Source organism: Protopterus annectens, chromosome 11.part0 (genome assembly GCF_019279795.1).
Source record: "Protopterus annectens isolate FY-2018-M chromosome 11.part0, PAN1.0, whole genome shotgun sequence".
Classification (NCBI taxonomy): Eukaryota; Metazoa; Chordata; order Ceratodontiformes; family Protopteridae; genus Protopterus; species Protopterus annectens.
In genome coordinates this window covers 316,685,940-316,705,699 of record NC_056745.1, presented here as the reverse complement: position 1 = coordinate 316,705,699, position 19,760 = coordinate 316,685,940, and the positions used below count along the sequence as shown (strand labels likewise).

At 42.3% G+C, this 19,760-nt stretch overlaps 1 protein-coding gene across 1 annotated transcript in view; it reads right to left on the bottom strand.

The window, feature by feature from the left end:
* The window catches only part of LOC122815364 (dynein axonemal heavy chain 3-like), a 4,921,723-nt gene that overhangs the window by 2,748,559 nt on the left and 2,153,404 nt on the right, over positions 1–19,760 (bottom strand). Inside the window, exon 33 of the mRNA XM_044087818.1 lies at positions 19,567–19,667. Coding sequence (XP_043943753.1) covers positions 19,567–19,667 — 101 coding nt within the window. The remainder of the gene's footprint in view (positions 1–19,566; positions 19,668–19,760) is intronic.

Below are 19,760 nucleotides of genomic sequence, written 5' to 3'. Positions count from 1 at the left end.
CTTAGGTACAAGCAAACACAGTAGGGATATGTCTGGCCACGTTTGATGAAAATGCATACTGTGGGCTATACTTTATTCTCCAGATGACACACACATCCTCCAAAAGGGTATCATAGAGACAGATACCTGGTGTCAAACTCATGCTGTAAAGCTATAAGCCAAAGAAAGCATAGTTATCCACTTTTAGAAAACAAAGTATCTCCAGAGTACCACATAGGTAGTAGCCCCCATAATGTGGAGCAGGTACTAATGTATACATAGAGCCATGTGTTTAGTCATCTCTCCTTTGATAATCACATTACCAAAGGGTTTTGGGAAATCCTTCTGTGGAGCACATAAGCAATAAAGGGTTTGCATGCAGATCCACAGAGGTTGTTGCACACCTATAGTTAGTCATGTTTGCCAGACTTTGCTTGCTTTGGAACAGGATTCAAATATACCTCAAGCATAAACACTCACTCACACTCTTCAATAGAAACCATGATAAGTGGATGTGTAACAGAAGACGTAGCCTGGCTAAGCTTGTCACAAGCATACAGAAGTGACCTAAGGTCTGGAAAGTGCCAGCATGCTCTGGAAAAGATAACAGATGCATTCATGGAGAAAGCAGAGTACCCACCTATGAAATAATTGAGGTCACATGTATGTATATGGCTTTGCCCCACAGCTACCTTACATGTGTAATGCACATACAGTTGTCATTGTGATATGTCATACACTAGAAAAAATCAAAACCCACTCCACATTGACCAAGAGTGTCATACACCTGGAACACACATTCAGCAAGTGCGATATTCAAACTCCTTCCTAAGTACATTGTGATACTGCAACAGTATGTATTTAAACGACGCACTATACACATTACTAGGATTTCATCTTTTCACAGGTATATTTGTAGGATGGTGACATCATCAGACTTGTCAAAGATGAGTATACCACTTTTAAAGGGTGTGAGTATTCTCCAAAAAGGTTGTTCCACCCCAGGGAAACACACACACACAGTTGACAAGTGCAGGATTCAAAGTCCTACCTAACTACATTATGATACTACAGCAGTACGCATTTACACAACACCTTATATACATTACTAGGATTACTCCTTTCCACAGGTATATTTGTAGGATGGTGACATCATCAGACTTGACAAAATGAGTATACCACTTTTAAGGGGTGTGAGCATTCTACATAAGGGTTACTTCTGCCCAGGGAGACACACACACACACACAGTTGGCAAGTACAGAATTCAAATCCCAACCTAACTACATTACAATATTAAAACATGCTTTTACACGATGAGCTATATACATTACTGGGATTACTTCTTTCCACAGGTATATTTGCAGGATGGTGACATCATCAGACTTGACAAAGATGAGTATCCCACTTTTAAGGGGTGTGAGTATTCTCCAAAAAGGTTGCTCCTCCCCATAGAGACACACAGTTGGCAAGTGCAAGATTCAAACCCCTACCGAACTACATTATGATATTACAGCAGTATGCATTTACATAACGCACTATACACGTTACTGGGATTACTCTTTTCCACAGGTATATTTGTAGGATGGTGACATCATCAGACTTGACAAAGATGAGTATACCACTTTTAAGGGCTATGAGTAGTCTCCAAAATCATTGCTCCTCCCCAGGGAGACACACACACACTTGGCAAGTGCAGGATTCAAATCCCTAACTAACTATATTATGATACTACAACAGCATGCATTTACATAACGCACTATACACATTACTGGGCTTATGTTTTTCCACAGGTATATTTGTAGGATGGTGACATCATCAGACTTGACAAAGATGCGTATACCACTTTTAAGGGGTGTGAGTAGTCTCCAAAAATGTTGCTCATCCCCAGGGAACCACACACAGTTGACAAGTGCAGAATTCAAACCCCTATCTAACTACTGTATGATATTACAGCAGTATGCATTTACACAACATGCTATACACATTACCGGGATTTCTCTTTTCACAGGTATATTTGTAGGATGGTGACATCATCAGACTTGTCAAAGATGAGTATACCACTTTTAAAGGGTGTGAGTATTCTCCAAAAAGGTTGTTCCACCCCAGGGAAACACACACACACAGTTGACAAGTGCAGGATTCAAAGTCCTACCTAACTACATTATGATACTACAGCAGTACGCATTTACACAACACCTTATATACATTACTAGGATTACTCCTTTCCACAGGTATATTTGTAGGATGGTGACATCATCAGACTTGACAAAATGAGTATACCACTTTTAAGGGGTGTGAGTATTCTACATAAGGGTTACTTCTGCCCAGGGAGACACACATACACAGTTGGCAAGTACAGAATTCAAACCCCAACCTAACTACATTACAATATTAAAACAACATGCTTTTACACGACGAGCTATATACATTACTGGGATTACTTCTTTCCACAGGTATATTTGCAGGATGGTGACATCATCAGACTTGACAAAGATGAGTATCCCACTTTTAAGGGGTGTGAGTATTTTCCAAAAAGGTTGCTCCTCCCCATAGAGACACACAGTTGGCAAGTGCAAGATTCAAACCCCTACCGAACTACATTATGATAATACAGCAGTATGCATTTATATAACGCACTATACACGTTACTGGGATTACTTTTTTCCACAGGTATATTTGTAGGATGGTGACATCATCAGACTTGACAAAGATGAGTATACCACTTTTAAGGGCTGTGAGTAGTCTCCAAAATCATTGCTCCTCCCCAGGGAGACAAACACACTTGGCAAGTGCAGGATTCAAATCCCTAACTAACTATATTATGATACTACAACAGCACGCATTTACATAACGCACTATACACATTACTGGGCTTATGCTTTTCCACAGGTATATTTGTAGGATGGTGACATCATCAGACTTGACAAAGATGAGTATACCACTTTTAAGGGGTGTGAGTAGTCTCCAAAAATGTTGCTCATCCCCAGGGAAACACACACAGTTGACAAGTGCAGGATGCAAACCCCTATCTAACTACTGTATGATATTACAGCAGTATGCATTTACACAACATGCTATACACATTACCGGGATTTCTCTTTCCACAGGTATATTTGTAGGATGGTGACATCATCAGACTTGACAAAGATGAGTATACCACTTTTAAGGGGTGTGAGTAGTCTCCAAAAGGGTTATTTTTCCCCAGGGAGACACACACATTTGGCAAGTAGAGGATTCAAACCTCTACCTAACTACATGATGATACTACAGCAGTAGACATTTACACAACCCGCTAAACACATTATTGAGCTTTCTTTTTTCCACAGGTATATTTGTAGGATGATGACATCATCAGACTTGACAAAGATGAGTATACCACTTTTAAGGGGTGTGAGTAGTCTCCAAAAAGGTTGCTCTCTCCCCAGGGAGAGACACACACACACACACACACACACACACACACACACACACACACACACACACACACACACACACACACACACACACACACACACAGTTGGCAAGTTCGGGGTTCTTAATCCAAACTAAGTACATCTTTACACTTCAGCAAGCAATATGGAGTTACAGGGTGCAATACAGACATTACTTGCTGACAGTTTGCCCAAAGGTTTTTTCACATTTGCTAACCTCAGCAGGCTTATCATACTAGGTGTATTGTGAGTGTATTTTATGCATAGGCCATGACCATATCATATATGGGTTGATGCACCACATGCTGGCACACACAGGGTCAAACCGGTGGCTAAGCTCTGTCAACCCAATACTGGACAATACAGTCAGGAGGAGTAGGGTCATACAACCACAACACCAACTGTCTCACATAGACCTACAATATAAGCACCAGCAAAACACACACATAAATACACATTACCATACTTGGAGAATACAAATATTAATCTGAAAAAGAGAGAGTGTCCTCCTAAGCAGACAAGCAAGCAACATGCACCTCCAAGCACACACCAGAAAACACATAATACACCAAAGCAGTGTGCCTCACAACAGGCCCTAAGGCAAAACAACATAATAGGTGACTTCATAGTCAGGCACACAAATGTTCCACTCACTCGGCTGGACAAGGGGAACGTTACTGTCAGTTGTCTGTCAGGTGCTATGATCTGCCACATAACACAAGCATTTACATCACTCCAGAACAGGTACATATATGACGTGTTCTTTGTACATGTCAGTGTGAATGATCTGAGACATACCTCCCAGGACAACATGACAAGATATATATATATTAGCTCTATGATCATGTAGCCTAGGCTGGTATGACCCTGACCTTGAGTAGCATCTTACCTTCACCTACATGATATTGCAATATAACAGAAAGATGATAAACTTCAATAATTGGCTGAGCTTCTGGTGTCATTCAAAGGGGATCCAGTCTCTGTCTACCTGTGATGACATGATAGACAAGCCTCGTTGCTTCGCTACAAATGGTTTGCACCTGTCACCCCTATGCTTCTGAATACTGGCCAAGGCTCTTGCTGTCCCCATATTGCCTTTTTTAGGCAAGGCTCAAAGGTTCATAGGTTCATAGGTAGGTACTAGGCTATTGGCCCTGGGGCCTATACAAGCTCAGCCAAAAAGGTACCCTGGCTTTTGCCATTGAAGAAATTTATTTTCCTGTGCCACTGTCGAGCAGAGACACAGAAGTGATCCCCTGGGTGAATTTCCTATTTCCCATCCAATCATCAAGATTTTTCTTGAAGAGTGCTAATGAGGAGCTTTGTTTGATATAGATAGGCAGTTTATTCTGGAGTATGGGAAGTCTCTGGGACAGGAATCTATCCCTCTGGCATGTTCTGTTTATTGTGGTGACAAGGTTTAGGTCCCTAGAGCGTGTAGGTTCATAGGTTCATAAGTAGGTACTAGGCTATCTGCCCAAGGGCATTTATAGGTCTAGCCAGAATGTGTTAGCTTTCACCTCCCTTTTAAATTAGTTTCCTGGGCCTCTGTCTAGCAGGGCCACTGAAGTGATCCCCGGGGTAAATTTACAATTTCCCATCCACTCGTCAAGATTCCTCTTGAAGAAAGTCAGCGAGGGGCTCTGCCTAACATAAACTGGGATTCTATTCCAGAGCGAGGGAAGTCTCTGGGACAGGAATCTATCCCTCCAGCGCATCCTGTTTATTGCTGTGCTGATTTTTAATTCACTGGAGTGTGTGGCTCTAAGAGATTTAATTTTCTTGAGGTGGAGCATGTCCATAAATTCCGAGTTGGACATAGCCTTATACGTCAGGCATAGATCACCTCTGAGAAGGCAGTAAGCAACTGAGTAAAGCTGGAGTTTCTTTAGTTGAGCTGCTAAGGGCATTTATTTGAGGCCCATGATCCTCTTGGTGAGGTACTTCTGTGGTCTTACCAGCTGTTGCATGTGCCGATTAAGGTACATACCAAATGGGGCATTGTACTCCATTATGAGCCTAATGAGTGATGAGTAGAGGGGCACAATGACCTCTCTTGATCTAGAGGTGAACCCTTTCATGATTAGGTGGGCTACATAGAAGGAATTTCTAACCACTCTGGCAATGTGATTATCAAAGGAGAGGTTACTATCTACCTGGGTCACCAGGTCCTTAACTAAATTTTCCGTACCTAGTGGATTACCATCTATGTGGTAATTCGTGGGCACTTTGTTTTTTCCAAAGGGGATGACTATGCTTTTTTTGGCATTCAGCTTGAGGCCATGGTTTTGACACCAGGTATCTGTCTCTGTAAGACCCTTCTGGAGGATGTCTGTGTCAGATGGAGAGTTGATTATGGCCCCCAGTTTGCAGTCATCTGCAAACTTGGTCAGCCATAGTCCTCCTGTGCTTGCCTGTACCTCAGAGAAGTATATACTGAACAGGAGGGGTCCCAGGACCGAGCCCTGTGGGATGCCACTTGTGACTGGCTTAGAGTCGGACACGGCACCTGCAACTCTGACCATGTGTGTTTTATCCATGAGCCAGTTGGCCACCCATCTCATGCCATAGTGGTTAATGTTTAAGCTGGTAAGCTTGTATATGATGCCAGAGTGAGGAATGGTGTCAAAGGCCTTAGTGAGGTCCAGGTAGGCTGTGTGGACTACCTTCCCTTCATCTATGGCCTTGGTAACTGTTTCAAAGAAGTCAACTAGGTTTAGGAGGCAGGATCTGCCTTTAACAAAGCCGAACTGGGTAGGGTCCAGTGTCTGGAGGTTCCCAATGTCTCTGTTTATGAGTTTCATGATAATTCGCTCCATAGCTTTGCAGACCAGGCTGGTCAGGCTTATAGGGCGATAGTTCCCATGTTCTGTTGTGGCACCACTTTTGTGGAGCGGGATGACTGTTGCTGTACTCCATTTTTTGGGTACATAACCTGTGGTAAGGCTGAGTCTAAACAGTGAATTTAGGTGAGGGTTTAGTTCCTTTTGGAGCTCATGTAAGATGCAGCCTGGGACACCATCCGGTCCCATTGATGCTGTGTTCTTAGCTTTGGAGAGGGCTGTTTTTACCTGCGTGTCCATGATGTCTGGGGCTCTGCATTCTTCTGGGATGGACACTGGCCCTTTTGGGGGTGAGGAGGGGTGAAGTTTGCACTGAACTTGTCCACCAGGATGTTGACAATGTCAGTTGGATCAGTGTATTTTTTGCCATTTAGCAGTAGCTCAGAGCATATCTGAGAGTTGCCACCTAAATGTTTGATACAGTTAAAGAAGGCTTTGTAGATATCTTTAGATTCCTTGGCAATTTTTATTTAGAAACTGGCTTTGGATGATTTTATGAGCAATCGTAGTTTCTTGCTAATAATTATCAGTGACACCTTTCCTTTTTGGAATTTTGCTCTATCATGTAGTAGTTTCCTCCTTCTGTTGTATAGCCTATTTATGGCCAAGGACCACCAGACTGGTTTCTTCTTTTTGGAGGAGTGAGTCTTGGTTTTACTTGGGATGGCTCGATCCATGCATCCATGTAGATGCTCATAGAATGCACTTGTAAAGGATTCTGTGGATTGGATAGCATTATCCTGTAGCAAGGGGGCTTTGAAACTTTCCACTTCGGTCTTTAGAAGTGTGAAGTTTGCTTTTGAAAAGTTTTTCACAGTGATTTCCTTGATTGGGGGTGGGGTCAGGATGTGGATGTCCAGTGGGATTACTTTATTATCTGATCTTACCAGTAAGGGGTTTACCTCTGGTGTGGAACACTGATCCCCCATGTTGGTGATGATCAGGTCTAATATGTTGTCACCTCTAGTGGGCGTGGTGACCAGCTGTTCCAAGGCGTTTGAGTTTATAAACTCTAGGAACCATTGGGCAAAGGAGTTTGTACTTGAGTAATTCTCCCAGTCAATGTTTGGGTAGTTGAAATCTCCTAATATCATGGTGTTTGGTAGAACCGTTATATTTTCCAGTGTTCTCAGGAATGCTGAGTGAGGGTCCTGAGACAAGGTAGGTGATCTGTAGCAGGCTACAATCTGATAAGCAGCTTTGCCCACTGTTAGTTGCACTTGGATGGTCTCTGAGGCCTTGTGCTGTGCCACTAACCTGGAGGTGTGGGTATCCTTTATGAAAATGGATACACCCCCTCCTTTTGTATTTCGGTCCAGGTTTTGGGGCTGAAGCTCGGAGGGATTGGGATTTCTTTAAGTGGAGCATGTCCAACAGCTCTGTGTTTGACATAGCTTTGTATGTTAGGCAGAGATCACTTCTGAGTAGGCGATATGAGACAGAGTAAAGCTGGAGTGTTTTGAGACGATCTGTGTAGGGCATGTATTTGAGGCCAGTAATCCTCTTTGTGAGGTATTTCTGCGGGCTTTCCAGTTGTTGTAGATATCTTGTGAGGTACATGCCAATCTAATGAGTGATGAGTAGAGTGGAACAATGACCTCTTTTTTTCTGTATGAGAAACCTTTTGTGATGAGGTGTGCCACGTAGAAGGATTTCCTGACTACTGTGGCGATGTGATTATCAAAGGAGAGACTGCTGTCCACCTGTGTCCCAAGGTCTCTTATCACACTTTCAATGTTAAGTATACTACCGCCTATGTTGTAGTTCATGGGTACAGAGTTTTTAACAAAGGGGATGACAATGCACTTTCTGCCACTGAGCTTGAGGCCATGACTTCGACACCAGGCATCTGTCTTAGTGAGGCCCTTTTGTAGGATGTCCACATCGTTAGTAGTTTTGATTATGGCTCCTAGTTTGCAGTCATCTGGGAACTTCATTAGCCAAAGACCTTCTGTGTTAGCCTGTACTTCAGGGAAGTAGATACCAAACAGGACAGGACACAGGACTGAACCATGTGGTACTCCACTTGTCACTGGTCTGAAGTCGGATTTGGAGTCTGCTACTTTCACAGTGTGGGTTCTGTCAGTGAGCCAGTTGGCAACCCATCTTGTGACATAGGGATTTATACCTAGTTTAGTGAGTTTATCTATAATTCCAGAGTGGGAGATGGTGTCAAAAGTCTTGGCAAGATCTAGATAGGCTGTGTGAACTACCTTACCCTTGTCTACGGCTTTGGTGACTGCTTCAAAGAAGTCTATCAGGTTTAGGAGACATGATCTGCCTTTTACAAACCCGAACTGGTTGTGGTCCAGAGTTTGGAGATTACCAATGTCTTTGTTTATAAGTTCCATTAATACGTTCCATGGCCTTGCAGACCAGGCTCATCAGGCTAATGGGGCGCTAGTTCCTGGCGTCCGTGGTGGCTCCCCCCTTGTGTAGTGGGATAACTGTCGCTATGAGCCATTCAGCAGGTACAAAGCCTGAGGTGAGGCTATGACTGAACATGGTACTTAGGTGTGGTGCCAGTTCATTCTGTAGTTTGTGTAGAACGCAGCCTGGGATGTTGTATGGTCCCATGGATGCTGTATTCCTGGCTTTGGAGAGTGGTTTTTACCTGTGCAGCCGTGATGACAGCAATTTTTCATTCTTCCGGTATAGAGATGGGCTCTTTCATGGGTGAGAGGGGGGTAAAGTTAGCACTGATCCTATCTGCCAGGATGTTGGCAATATCAGTTGGGTTTGTATATTTAGTGCCATTGTGCTGTAACTCAGAGCAGATCTGAGTGTTGTCATTGAGATTCTTGACACAGCTATAGAATGGTTTGTTGTTGTCTTTGGAATCAGTGGTGATTTTGTTTTCGTAACTAGCTTTGGAGGATTTTATCAGGGATCGCAGCTTCTTACTGAGACTGACCAGGGAGCTCCTCCACTCATGGGATTTTACCCTCTTATGCAACAGTTTCTTCCTTCTGTTGTACAGTTTGTTTATGGCAGGGGGCCACTAGATTGGCTTCCTTTTCTTGGAGGATAGCGTCTTGGTTGTTTGGGATAGCACGATCCATGCACTCATGTAAGTGCTTATAAAGTGCAATTGTGTAGGATTCAGTAGTCGTAACTGTATTGTCCATCTGCATGGGTGTCCTGAAGTTCACCACTTCTGTCTTAAGAAGCATGAAGTTGGCTTTGATGAAATTTTTTAACATGGTTTCCTTAATGGGGGGTGGGGCAGAATGTGGATATGTAGGGTAATTAGCTTATGGTCAGATCGGACCAATGAGGCATTGACTTCAGGTGTGGAACACCGGTCACTCAGGACAAACCAAACCCCGTAACCAACACAAATAACCACAAAGTGAGCTAAATGCTACTCGTTGCCAGAAGTCTCAGCCTCCAAATGCACACACTCGAGGCACTTCTCAGTATGGAGAATATTGATATCTTTGCAGTAACAGAAACCTAGTTCAAGGGTCCAGACAGCACACTAGCACTACCAAGATACTACTCATTCCATACTTTCCAGCATCAGAACCTGGATCATAGCACATAGGGTGGGGATGTATCCATATTCATCAAGGATACCTACACCTCTCTCTACATCCTCTCTACAGGATATATACCCATAGAATGCTGGTGGGATAGAGCACCATCCCAGACACTTGCCTTACTGTGGAACAGAGTCTCAATGTACATCAGACAGAGCCCCTCGCTGACACTCTTCAATAGCAACCTTGATGAGTGGATGGGAAACAGTCAATTCATGCCAGGCATCACATCAGCAACCCCACTAGAAAGGGGCTTAGGGTACTAACTATTAGAACTAGGGCTTAGGAGACTACCCAATGGGGTAGTGAAAGCTGCACAACTTGCCTAGGCTAATATATGCCTTTGTGAAGATAGTCTACTACATACCTATGAACCTATGTGACAGGTACATGTCTACAGATAGTAGATGTGTACTTCATTGTACAGTCATGTTGTACAGCAGGCACATGGACCACATAAACTGTAATGCTTACAGATACTGGTGGCTGTTATGTACAGTGGGTGAGATGTGCACCTCATGTCTTTTGTGCCATTGGGATGTGTGCTGGGTGGGACAGTCCTGGATCGCTCCCTGTCATGGTCACCCTCTTACACACATCTCTGCCCATCCATCTTTGGCTTATTATACTGTGTTTCCCCCTACATATATATAGGTACATAGGTAGGTAATAGGCTATCTGCATGAAGGCATATATTAGTATGGCCAGAGTGTGCAGCTATCACCACACATGGGGTTAGTTCCCTAGGCCTCTGTGTAGTAGAGCTGATGAAGTGATCCATGATGTGACAGTTCAGTTTCACATACACTCATCAAGGCTCCTCTGGAAGAGTGTCAGTGAGGGACTCAGCTTAATGTAGGTTGGGAGCCTGTTCCAAAGCAAGGGAAGTCTGTGAATTAGTAATGTATCCCTCCAACATGTTCTATTTATTGTTTTGATGATGATATCCCTAGAGCATGTGGCACAGTGAGCTTGGGTTTACTTCAGATAGCACATGTACATCAGCTCTGCATTGGACATGGACCTGTCTGTTGGGCAGAGATCGCCTGAGTAGACAGTATGCAACAGAGTACAGATTGAGTTAACTTCAGTCTTGTTGCATGGGGCAACTGTTTGAGGCCAGTAATCCTCTTGTTGAGATACTTCAGTGGTCTTTCCAGCTGCTGAAGGTGCCTAGTCAGATTCATCGCAAGTGTGCGGTGATAATCTCTGATGGGTCTGATGACTGATGAGTAGAGGGAACCTCCTTTGACCTACATGCAAATACCTTGGCAATTTGAGGGAACACATAGCATGATTTTCTAACCACTTTGTGAATGTGTTTCTGGAAGTAGAGATGACTATCCACATGTGTCCATAGATCCCTTATTATTACCTCCATATTTAGGGTGTTGGCACCTATGTGGTATTTGTATGACTGTAGCTTGAGGCCATCATTTTGACACCACATCTGTCTGACTAAGACCCTTTTTAAGGATGTCTCTGTTGTCCCAAACATCGATTATGACAACCTTTTTGCAGTCATCCACAAACTTTGCTAACCATAGCCCTCGTGTGTTTGACTGTATTTCTGAAAAGTATACACCAGACAGGAGGGGTCCCAGGAATGAGCCATGGGGACAACAGTTGTTACCAGCTTACAGTCCAACAGGGAGACTACAATTCTTACCTTGTGGGATCTATCTGTGCCCCAGATGGCAATCCATCAGATGTCATATGTGTTTATGCACAGGTTGTTGATTTTGTGGATATGACATGTGTGGGGGATGTTGGAAAAGGGCTTTTCAAGGTCTATGTAGGCCGTGTATAGCTCATTTCATTGATGTATGTCCTGGGCAACTGCAATGAAAACTGTCTAGCAGGTTTAGGAACCATGATCTACCCCTGACCAAACCAAAATGGATAGGGTTGGGTGTTTGTAGGCTCCCAATAGCTCTGTTTATGAGTTCCATAATGATGGACTTCATGGCCTTGCAGATCAGGCTTATTAGGCTTATAAGACAATAGTTTCCATGGTCTGTTGTGCACCAACATTTGTGGAGTGTGCCAAATGTTGCTGTAACCCATTCAACAGTTTCATATCCTGTACAGAGGGTGAGTCTCAACAGACTGTTCAGGTGCAGGGTCTGTTTGTTTTGGAGTTCACATATGACACAGCCAGGGAAACCATGTCATCACATAGATGCTGTGTTTTTAGGTTTGGATAGAGCTGTTTAACCATTGTATATGTGATTTCTGGGTTTTCACAATCTCCAGGTATGGTAATGGGCCCTTTTGTCAGTGGGGGGTAAATATGTATGAACCTGTCTGACAAGATGTTGGCAATGTCAGTCATGTACATGTATTCATTTACACTTTGCACTGACTCAGAACATATATGAGTTTACATTGATATTTATGACATAGCGAAAGAAAGCTTCATGGTTCTCTATGGACTCTTTGGCAATATTTTTGCCTGAGAATGGCTTGGATAATGTTAGGAGTGCTCATTGTTTCTTGATGATACTGATAGGAGATTTATTGATCTTCTTTGGATTTTCACTTTCTTTGAACAACTTAAGTACTTGTAGTACATAGTTTGATTATGACAGGGTCCAATATATTATATGGGTCTGTTTTCATATCACTGTGTGCGCAAGGCAGGATTGGTGAATAGTGACAAGTGTCTGGAGTAAGAACTGCAACTGCCAGATATGTGTGGCCCACTGCTGTACTCAGACATGGCCTAAGTGTGTGAGCATGCCCAGTATGACCTTTCAGTATGTTGCTGAATGAAATTTGCTAAATTTGTTTGTGTGTGAGCATGCCCACTATGGGCATATATACTATATGTGTGTGAAAAATCAAGTTGGTTTTTACTTCAGGGCTCACCTTTATGTTGCACATCGACAGGAAGCACTCTGTGCCTGCAGGGCTTCCATGAGTTAATTTGCATAGACTTATCAACATTTCTACATACAGGGGGGACAGCTATTATTTGTACATTTCTACCCAGGGGGGCACACCTGATTGTTACTGTGGGTGTACATAGGATGAGGGGTACACCTGACACTTATACACATTTGCTAGGCCTGCACTGCTATGTCAGGTACTCCATTTCAGTCTGTACTGTTGCCTGTCATACTGCCTTGAGGCATACCACTGTACTACAGACCTTAGCTTCCAATTACACATATTAGTTTGTGACTTCATAGCCTACCCAACCCACATCACACTGCCTGGCTTGCTGTTATCTGTCTGCATAGGCCTGGGGGGAGGTTACTCATATGCCTCTTCAGAGGGCATGATACAGCATTTGTTTGTGTTTGCGTTTGTCTACAATTGTCCTGCTGGCTGTGACTGTTAGGTATGTGACCCCCCCCCCAACTGGTATGTGTGAGTGACTTAAGTTGTGTCTGTGCCAGTGAAATGCTGTCATGGCTTAGTGGTTCAGTACTGTGACTATAGTGCACAGTATCCTGTGTTTGAGCCCTGTCACTGCTTTTTATTTTCCTGCTGGGCAGACCTGACTGGTTAAGGAACAGTAAAGCAGGTGTGAGCGTGTTTACCCAACTTTGCTCGACTTTGCCCGACTTTGCCCAACATTGCCCAACATTGCCCGAGATTGCCCGACGTTGCGTTGGTTAGCGCTGTGCGCACCTACATGCAATTGTATTTAAATATGCTCAATACTGGTAAAATGTGCTTTGCAGTGCTTTATATTGCTTAAAATGGGCACTCATGCCTCAGGTGGTGCTGCAGGGCTGCCTATGTCGGATGCACATAGTACACTCCCTATACATGTTTCAAAACAGGTAGTGTCAAGTTAGGCATCCCTTTTACTGTATGTGTGAGTCAGGAAGAGGTGTCATTTCCAGGGTTGCTACTGAGTCAGTGTATGTGCTATGCATTGCCTTTTGGCCAAGGCCAGGGCATACTGGGCACACCTCCTTCTGCCTACTGGGGCAGGCTCAGGTTGTTCCTCCTCCGAGTCATGCTGTGCCTGTGCAGGCCTTGGCAATGGTGGAGGGCTGATTGGCCCTGCCCCATGCTGTTCCTGCTGAAGCTGTTTCCACAGGATCATATTGTGTAGCATGGCACATACCATAACAATTTGGGTACATGTAGTTGGTGAGAACTGCAAGGCTCCACCAGATGTGTCCAGACACCGGAACTGTGACTTGAGCTTCCCAAGCACACGCTCAATTATGTTTCTTGTTTGTGCGTGTGCCTCATTATGGAGTTCTTGTTCAGGTGCGTGTGTGCATTCCTGATGGGTGTCATCAGCCATGGCTCCAGTGCGTATCCAGCATCTCCCACTAGGTGACCATCAGGGATGTCCCCATTGGCAAATCTCTGGTACAGCTGTGTCAGATGCCAGATGTGGGAATCGTGATAGCTTCCAGGACAGCCAGCACACACATTCATTATTATGCCCTGGGCATCACACATGACCTGGCAGTTGATGCAGGGGAAGCCCTTGCAGTTGATGTAGACCCTACCCCGCTCACCGGGTGGTACTTTGATGCATATGTGCATGCAGTCTATTGCACCCACTACCTCAGGGTATTCTCCTATTTGGTGGAAAAGACATATATTGCTGGCCAATGCTTCACGGGATTTGGGGAAATATACGTGGTCACCAACATGTGCTGACATGGCATCCAGGAACTGGTGGAGTACCCTGGATGCTGATGCCTGTGAAATCCCCATCATATCACCAGTTGGTCTCTGGAAGGTACCTGTAGCTAGTATTCTTATGCCAGCACATACCTTGGAATCAACTGGGATGGGTTCCCCTCTGTTGGTTCTGTGTGTGAGGCGTGGCCGGCACAGCTCAACAATTTGCTGCAGAAGGTTTCTGTCCACCCTATAGTGCTCCACTATCTCCAGCTCATGTAGCCACTGGTAGGTTACCCTGGGTCTGTACACTCTTCTCTGTCTCCTCACTGTGGGTTGCTCAGCAGCATTCACAACATCACCACCCTCAGCACCTTGCACATGTTGGTTTATGATAGCAAGAGCAGCCCCTAATATTTTGTCTGACTTAAGCTTTTTAAGCTTTCACACTTTGTATACTGCAGTGTTGCAGAGTTCTTGGGAAAAGTAGGGGGGATGCTGTTTGCAGAGTTTAAAGTGCTATGCTGGGCTGGGATAGTCTGCTGCCTGTGTAATTGGCTGATTCTGATATATTTCACCTGGCAGCTCTGCTAGTTCTCCTTGGTTAACTTCCTACTACTTCTTTTCCTTCCTTTTCCCTTTCTGTTTCCGCCCGGGGCAGCCCAGCGCAAACAAGCGCACACGCGTGCACACGAGCACACGTGCTGTGTGCACGTTTGCAAGAAATTTCCGATATTTTAGCAGTGTGCACCTTTCGTTTCAGGTTTTCAAATAGGACAACTGTAGGCACGCCTCTTGCAATCCTGAGCAACTCAGGGCAAACACAAGCCACTGTGCTCCAATTAGCTTACAGCCTTTCTGACATACCCGTCATGATGTCACCTATATTCTACTCTACTACTCACCTACTCCTACACTTAAACTTTTGGGACATGGCTCACATGCTGGGGAAAATTGGGATTCACTATCCTTATCCTCATTTGCATAGGATTGCCTACTAATGCATGGTTACATCTCTCTCACTGAGTTTCCCCCCTTAGCAACCACTGCTCAGTGGCCATTTTGTCTTCAGCCTGCCATTCACCTGCATGGCAGGATAAGCTTTTTAGTGAAAATGCCTATTTTTGGCTATTTTTAAATTATTTTCTTGTTTTTTAAAGCGCTGCATGTTTGCGCTGTGCTGCGCTATGCTTAAACATCGGAGATCGGGGAAAAAATAAAAAGTTAGATTTTAATCATTTTAAACATTTATAAATGCCAATGGCCTTATATTTGGCCATTGACATGCTTCCTCAACTGTATGCATCCTTTATTTGGAGCTGTCATAGCTCCGTTTAGCTATTTGCAGAACAGTACTTCGTAACCAACGGAGTACATTTCTGCAGATAACACTAATCACAGACAGGTTAGTGTTTCTTGGATTGCAAATTTACCTAATTTGCATAGCTTTCATCAGCAAATGAGGTAATTTGCATACCATGACGCTGTCCATGCAATAGTAGCTTTAGCAGCTCTCATGCACGCCCCGGCTGGCTGTACCTGGATCGCACGGCAGACATATTGCCGCCGTGAACTCCTACACTCTACTTGCACTCCGTGCAAACATTCATAAATCCGGCCCAATGACAAACACTTCTGTGCAATCCATATTTATTCAGGTCATTAATGTACACCTGGGTACACATTTCTGTTGGTTGAAAGACTTTTTTGGAGTTTAATCCATTTTGCTTAACTTGTTTTAAGAGCTTCAGTATTTTAATAAATTACAGTTTAGTCAATAATTATACACACACACACACACACACACACACACACATATAAATATATGGATTCCCTTCAGTACAATGAATTACCATAATGTTGACTCACATAACAGCAAGACTACTTCAATGAAAATTTAAATAAACAAGCTCCTGGAATGGCATATTTCGCTTCTGGGAAACTAAATACTTGGCCACCATGGTGAACTTTGTCCTTTTCTCCACTGTAATGTGCTCTTGGAGTTGGTATATTTAGTTAGGGGGTGTGCGGGGGGTGAAGCCTCCACTTTGGTTTGTTTAATTTGTTTCAGTTTGTGTTTTATTTATTGGTGGCCAAGTGGTTAGTTTCCTGAAGGTGAAATACGCTGCTCCGGAAGTATTTTCATTGATGTAATTTCGCTGTTATACGAGTCGACATTATGGTAATTTGTCATTTTGACATAGATCCACATTATATATATATATATATATATATATATATATATATATATATATATATATATATATATAGACAGATATATACAGATATATTTATTTATTGACATTTGTTAACTAGGTTAGTCCAACTGAGCCAGGGACTCATTTTCAGTGGCAACCCGAGGAGAAACACTTCAGAAATATCAATACTAGCCAAGTTGCTTTATTTGAAAATGATACATTCCCAAGTTCACCAAGGTAGGGGGAACTATCTCTTTGAATGAGACACACTAACAGCTGAGAGGTGAGTTCTGACTCTAAAATACTATGATCAGCTAACTATTAAAAGTAAATATAAGAGGGTTTTACTTCACAGGCTGGTCTTCATTTAGGAAGATCATGCACTTTGAACTTTATCTGCATAAGCTGGGCAAACTAGAGCTCATCTGTTTCGGTCTTGTTACTCTTGCTGCTACATCTCTCCCTCATCCAATAATTCTGCACTGCAATGATGGATCAGCTCAGCTAAAGTATTTTGATTATATAACTTTATTATAAATGTGATCACACAATGTCCAATCATCATGGCACAGTCGCACTGTGGCCCTGTGAGCAGCAGCAGAACCCTACAGATGACAACAACAATTGAAACATACCTATCCATAGCAAGGTAAAACAAAGGCAAGCATGTGATTCTAGTTGTGGGGCAATTTACAGTATTTAGAATTTAGTTCTTCTGTGATCTACAGGTATGAATCACTTACTTTGTGTACATTTATTAGTCAGTGCACTGCTTGGCATTGTGAATATCTAATTTGTGCTTCATAAGCATTATTTAATGTATTTTATTTCTTAAGAGGATGTAGGAAGTACAGAAAGCTGTTACAGAAGTCAGAAAGATTAGAAGGCAGTGAGTAAACTGATGTCTTGATCCATAGTTTTATTAAGTTTCTCTCTTAAAACAAATACTTCTCATTATAAGCTACAGACCACAAACACAGATATTAAATTCTTATTCTTAGACCTATGGACTCCATAGCATAATAATGATAGAATACAAGTCATCTTGTCTATTCTCTCTCCAATATTGACTATAACACCCCTTAGGAGTAAAAAAAAAAAACACTTGTTGTAGGTCTCTCCATCTATGCCAAGTACACAGATTTCTATATAGTCTATGCTGAAAATCTACACTCAAAATCATTAGCATTACAAAGTGCAAGTAATCCGGTACATATGATGCATTACAGTATTATTTATTTTATTTATTTATTTCAGTTTGATGACCGGGGAAGTCCACTGGGCCTAAAAAGACTCCTCTTTTCAGTGGAGGCCCGGGGAGAAAATCTCCAGTAACAATGACAAACATATTAGCATATGTACATACAAAGCAAAGAAGTCATACAGCTTTATGCAGAATTCTACAGTAAAAAAAAAAAAAAAAAAAAAAGAGTTAAAATTCTCTACATTTATTTACCTGAGGGGTAAACAAAATACAGGTCAATAGTACATTATAACGCTTTTGTTATTTCCTATTACAGGCATGGAATAAATGGAATCTTGCCATAGCTCTCAACCTCTTCTGCAAGAAATCTGGACAAAGCCTGAGATAATGGGGAGATTATGGCCAAAAAATAGGGACAGATTTTAAATATTGCTCTTTTAAACTAAGAAATGTGATAGAATAATAGGGTTTGTGTTAAGCTGCATTTTCTGAAGGATTTAAAATCTGAAACTCAAATGTATATAGTTGTTTAGTGACTTCAATCCTGAGATCACCCCAGTGATATGGCAGAAAACCACAAATTTTGTGAGGATCAGACCAAAAACATGAGGCAAAAATCTGGACATTCTGTGAAAATCTGGACAGTTGAGAGGTATGAATACTGCACAAATAACAAAATAACAATTACAAAGTTCCCAAACTTATATCTAAGGTAGTTTGCTGGTCCCCAATGATATACCTTAGTAGTGTTACATACGTAGTTGTTAGACATGTATATGAGTATGCTAAGTATATAAAGATGCTGATGTTTCATGTGTTCTGTGGTTTGTAATGTATTATTATTAGCAGATTTATTAATGTAAGCTATTTTATTAGTTTTTTTTTTCCAGGACAGTATTCTACAGTGCTACTATTGTGACTAATATCGTCTCAAGCTAAATCATGAAAATATGTCTAGAAAGGACAACAACACATTGCACATACACAATCTATGGGGATATCCATTCCAACACATCTGCCATTATAACATGTCAGCTGTCATCACCATGACAAAAGGAATAGAATGCATACTTCTAATTTCATATAAATATATCATAGTTTTCCAGTTTCCCCTTGTGTCCCTTTGTCTTATTTCAGTCTCCTTGGGGTGCATACCTTAGGTGAAATATTGTTTAGGTGTCCACTTCTTTTGCCATATAACACACAGACAAGTAGGGTTAGATATTTAAGAACTTTTGCTGGTTAGGTGTGTGGTACAGATGAGAAAAGACATACAATAATTAGCTATATTTACTGCAACACTAAATAAAGGACACGCACCACTACTTGATACAGATTTACATATAGGGCCTACGTCTGGTTTCTGTAATCTGCATGTAATTTCACCAAGTATTCTGTGAAGGCTTTGGTTAACATCATTTCATTTAAAGGAAAAGGACTAGCAACACTTGTACGTTTTCAAGAAGAGTCCAGTTTGCATAATTAAGTATAAAAGTAACAGACTGTGGTATGATTTACAAATTAGAGTTTACCAGAAATGTGAAATGCACTGAACAGCAACATCAACTTCCCCTTTTAAGGCACATGTAATTCGCTAGATGAGTTACTGAAGTTCTGCATCAGGGAGCTTGTAAACACACACAGTAGGAACCTGCAAGGCTGCCACTAATGGGCTTTTGCTAACAGGGTACTGGTGATGAAAGCAGAGCAAAGAAAACAGAAAATGAAACAGTGAGATTAAAAATCAACATATTTTTGTCAACACCTACCTACTGACAGTAGCAGGTGATGCTTGTTCTAAATCCAAGACCTCAAAAATCATGTTCTGCTGAGAGCTCATCTGAATAATCTCACCACTCATTAAGCAGAGCTGCAAACAAGACAGAGTGCTGTGCTCAAAATGCATGCCATAGAAACACATTAGGAATAAAAATGTTTTGTACCTTCAGGCTTATTCCTAATA